The sequence below is a fragment of the Bipolaris zeicola genome, assembly GCF_000523435.1.
Source record: "Bipolaris zeicola 26-R-13 unplaced genomic scaffold scaffold_523, whole genome shotgun sequence".
Lineage (NCBI taxonomy): Eukaryota > Fungi > Ascomycota > Dothideomycetes > Pleosporales > Pleosporaceae > Bipolaris > Bipolaris zeicola.
The window spans coordinates 1-5123 of NW_006912572.1; the positions used below are offsets into that span (position 1 = coordinate 1).

At 47.2% G+C, this 5123-nt stretch overlaps 1 protein-coding gene across 1 annotated transcript; it reads left to right on the top strand.

The window, feature by feature from the left end:
- Positions 1-210: 210 nt before the first annotated feature.
- On the top strand, positions 211-1961 carry COCCADRAFT_42167 (uncharacterized protein; the record flags this gene model as incomplete). Its single annotated transcript, XM_007720579.1, has 3 exons — positions 211-403; positions 458-620; positions 671-1961. 3 exons carry the CDS (start codon positions 211-213, stop codon positions 1959-1961), a joined length of 1647 nt encoding a protein of 548 aa, XP_007718769.1.
- Between the last annotated feature and the right edge of the window lie 3162 nt (positions 1962-5123).

A 5123-nucleotide genomic window follows, 5' to 3' on the forward strand; every position in this document is an offset into this window, starting at 1 on the left:
ATGGCACGGCCTACGCGGCCTGCACGGCTGACATACTCGACGGTTTATCATGCTTGAATTCCCATGCAGAATATGTCTCCTTCTATTCTGGGATAAGTGCCGGGGTGCTTGTCCAGCCGTCATGTCTTGTACTCGGTGCTCAAATACCGCCGTCTGCCTCGATTCACAACCTCCTGCTTTGGTAGCGACCGCTCGTCAGTCAATCTCAACATGAAGCTCCTTTCGGTCTTCGGCTCTTTTCTCTGCGCTTCAGCAGCTCTCGCTGCAAACGGCCCTCGCTTTATCAGGCCTAACAGAGTCTATCGCTCCAGTCCAGTCATTGAGAAGCGTGTCCCTGGTCAGGACTTTGAGAACCCAGAGATCAACAAGAGAGCTCATACCTTTCTCAACTCCAAAACCAAACGTGAGTACTGATGTATATGTCCTGTGTAAATACGTTTGTACTCATCTCCTTTAGCTTTTGCTGTCGATGGCAAGCATGTCCCCTTGGTCGATTTCGACTTAGGTGAGAGTTATGCCGGCTTGCTACCCATCTCCAACAATGCAAATGAAACGCGCAAGCTTTTTTTCTGGTTCTTTCCATCTACCCTGGCCAAGACACCGGAGGAAATTGTCATCTGGCAAGTCAATTCAAGGCTTTCTCCCATGTCTTAGTCTAACGTTTACGCAGGCTTAATGGTGGCCCTGGATGTAGTTCACTCTCTGGTTTGCTCACAGAGAACGGCCCGTTCCTGTGGGAGGACGGCACTCTTGGCCCAACTCAAAATCCTTATTCATGGCACAACCTCACAAATATGCTTTGGATTGAGCAGCCTGTTGGTGTCGGCTATTCGGAAGGCGAGCCCAATATCAGCAACGAATACGAACTCAGCGACCAATTCCGCGGTTTTTACAAGAACTTTGTCGATCTCTTTGGTGTCTGGAATTGGAAGACATATGTGACCGGAGAGTCGTATGCTGGTTATTACGTTCCTTACATTGCTGACAGCTTCATCCGTGCCAACGACAAGAAGTACTTCAATCTCGGTGGCATCGCAATCAATGACCCCATCCTTGGTACTGATACTGTCCAGCAGCAAGTCGTCATCCGGCCCTATGTCGAATTCTGGCAAAATGTCTTCTACTTGAACCAAACTTTCTTGGAAAGAGCCCGAAAGCGCGACCAGGAATGCGGTTACACACAATATTATGAAAAATACTTCAAGTTTCCTCCGCCAAAGGGGCCCTTCCCGACTCTCCCTAATCCATACGACAGTACAGGCGATGTCCCAATTTGCGACCAGTTCGATAACTACGCCCTGGCGATTTCCGCGGTAAATCCTTGCTTCAACGTCTACCACATCACCGAAACCTGCCCGTTCAAGTCCACGCCGCTCGGTGGAACCAACCCAGGAGATTATGTCGCACCAGGCACCGAAGTCTACTTTGACCGCGCAGACGTCAAGAAGGCCCTTCATGCCAACCCTGACAGCAAATGGATGTTGTGTACAGATAAGAACGTCTTCGCCGGCGCTGGTGTAAACAACTCAGACACATCCATCCCACCCGCCAACAGCGGCGTCCTCAAAAACGTTGTAGAAAAAACAAACAACGTGCTTATCGGCTCTGGAGACCTCGACATGCTTCTCAGCACGAACGGTACCCTCCTAGCCCTCCAAAACATGACCTGGAACGGCGCACAGGGTCTCTCTAGATACCCCTCCGAAAACCTCTACGTGCCTTACCATCCCGAATTCAACGCCGGTGCGCTCGCTGGCGCCGGATATCAAGGCACCTGGGTCAAAGAGCGTGGTCTGACTTTCTACACTGCGCGTCTTGCGGGTCACGAGTTGCCCGGCTACACGCCTGGCGTCGGATACCGCATGTTGGAAATTCTGCTCGGTCGCATCCCCGATTTTAGCAGCACACGCGACTTCACCACCCAGACGGGTAATTTTACTGGTACCACTGATCTCTTTTAGTAGATGGGTTTAACAAATCGCATCAGCTATTTTTTTAGATGGTTGAGATGCTTTACTGTAAATACAATTCTTGATTCGGAATTACCTGGTGGCTTACGGATATGTTCAGATCGATCCATCTTTTGCTATGCGTATACTATTACACTTGCATTCTTGGCATCCTTGCTGAGATCCCCATCTGATGTCCACCTGTTCCACGATCACCGACTTGGCAATCTGTCACTAGCCCAGCTTACTACGTAGTGCTACCCCTCTTTTCCCTTTCTGTCTCTCCATACCCGGCGACCCGGCGACCCCGCTTAACTAGAGAGAAAAAGATCCACACCAGAAGCCCCTCCTTCCCGCGCTCTGCCTTGGGTTCTGTGCCACGAACATGTATACGTAATAAAATCATTTGGGAATAGGACCACCACTCGAGTCACTAAGATCCCGGTTCACCATCTTCAGTAGTGTATTGAATAATGCGTCGATTATTACTTCTGCGTGACTCCGGTTTGGAGATACAACTAGCCGAGCATCCGGAACTTCGTACTNTTTCAGTGACTTGTAGTTCTAGGATACGGGGATACGGAGGACAAAGCGAGGGCACGCTTAGTTATCTATCACGAAAGATAAGCATCCCTCCTATCACTACATCCCGCCAGCTTCACCCTTTTACTACGTTTCAATTTGAATCTCCTTCACAACCAACGTTGATATCCGACCCCGCTGATCGCTCGTATTGTGTGTCCGGTTCAATTCGGAGATGGCGGTATCGCTACCCATAACGAAGCACGGTCGTGTGAAGATATTTTTTTCCAAAAATAGCGTTTCTAATAGTTCTAGCAAGCGAAATGATACCATAACGCACTGTGTTGGAACAGCAAACCCTCTCCAGTCACAAGCATATGCGCGACCTCGAAACTTCCAGGCCTTGTTAAATGTAGTAGTTAGAAAAGCGATCAGCTCTACAAGATTTACGATTCCGATGTCGGGGTGTGTGGCATAGTGGGAGCCTCTCCATTTACAACTCTATCGATATAACTTCGTATCAAGCCTCAGAACCTAAGGTTTACGGAGTAATCATTATANGGACGAAACTTACACATCGCAGGCCTATGGTTGTTTTGGTATTGTGATAGACGCGAAATGCATTCCTATCTTGACTGTCTGACTCGAACATAGTCTAATATAGGCGTAAATGCGGCTTTCATGTAACTACCTAGCGTTTGGCTAAATATTTGCGTTTTACCGTATTTACCCACCTATTGGAGATCTTACCCGATAAAGCCATGGTTTAAGGGGGCACTAAATGCCGCTATGACATGTTTGAATTTGGCTATCATCGGTGCAGTTATTGATCTTGACATTCCACCAACTCACTTCCATTCCTTATTTTCCTTTTTCACGAGTCTTGGCAAGGTTTGTACCTACTTTAACTAGCACTACGAGTATGCACCAGGCACCTTATCTTTGTGATTTCCACACTGATCTTTATTTCTACGTGCTAGAACGCACGCTTTAGCAGGACATCACGGTCAGCGCGTGGGCATTGCTCAAGATTTAATACACTGCGTATCGGAGATTGAAAAAGTTATCAGGCTGATTATGTAGTTGATAGAGTAAGGTAGATGCTAGAGAAATACCGTAGTTCCAGATAAGAGTCAGGGAGTAGAGAGTTCTAGCATGTTACACCGAACCAGCTCCCCACGGCTATTCCTCTGCAGACCCAACTAGTAATGGAGTATCGTGATACAGCGTCTATAGGGNCGAGTTGTGACGCTAATCNAACAAGTAAAAGGTTATGGCTTTGCACATCATGGAATTTACGGACTGCACTATGAAGCTATAGCTAATCTATAGAAGCTGGGGTTATAAGAAGTTATGATGTTTCCATACCTATATATGTACCATGATAAACTTTCGACCTTGCTACTACACTGGCGAGGTCAACTCTAACCATCATACCAAAATGCTACTTTCCACACTCGTCATCTCCCTGCTTTCCTCTCTCGCAATAGCCCTGCCTAAACCTCGCGGAGAAAAGGTCGGCTGTCCCTCGCCAAACGGATGTAGAGGCGTACGTCTCAATAACAATTACGCCCGATCCCACTCTGATCTCGAAGTGGATATGCCTTCCCGACGGAACATGCGGAGTCACCAATGGCGCACTTTTATATCACTTCCCTTGTGGTCATGGCGGAGTGCGTACACATTGACATATCATCATTCTAAGCATTGCTAACTTAGCCGAATAGCGTAGTGACTATCCAGAGCAAATAGGCCAGGTTTGTTGGGCTTATGGAGATGCGCCTACACAGTGTTAAGCGGGTTAGAGGGTAGAGCTAGGATTGAAAATTGTGGGAGGAGTGGGTTTGAGTGGGAGAGATATCGTGATGGGGTATGCAAGGGGTGCAGTATGAGAAGGCCCAGAAAGGGATGGAGGGGGAGAAATAATGACAATACATACAACACGAATTTGTAGGTCTGAAAGGTATTCGTACTTGGATAATGTTCTGCTTTGACGTTGCTACATCATGCGCTTTCATACGTAGATAAGGTAAAGCGCGGAGTAATAGGGTGTGTTGTATCTATGTATTTACATTGGGAGCCGAAATTTTGATTCCTCGTCAACCTTAGCAGGGTTCCTCTGTTGCATGCGGTTGAGAGCCTATGTGTTTACGCATTTTGCGACTACGTTTAGCGGGTTGAAACATAGATATAGACTCCAGTTTGAGAAAGCCCTCTAAATTCGACTATTTTTAGTATTTACGCATTATCAAGAGCAAAGCGGAGCTCGATGACATGAGCGATATTATACTATATCCAGCCCTCTTGAGTGCTGACATGCCCAATGTCTTCTCCTCTCTGGTGACAACGCGTGTCCACTTTCTAGCTAGCAATCTAGAGGTTTAATGAGCACCCAGAAACAAAAGCCCTTTTTGGTAGGTTCTACTACATCCAAAGATTACTTACAGACTCAGCCTGTTGCACAACGGTCACGTGACGCTAAATCATCACAAACAGATAAGTCGTTAACTAAAGAAAACAGCCCAAAAACGTGATCGCAAAATGCAGGGACCAAATAGACCCTACTTGTGACGTACGAAATGATTCGCACCCATACGGAAGCAAGTCTGCAAGGATGGCGGGTTCAGCTCAGGCCCAAATGAAATGTTTGGT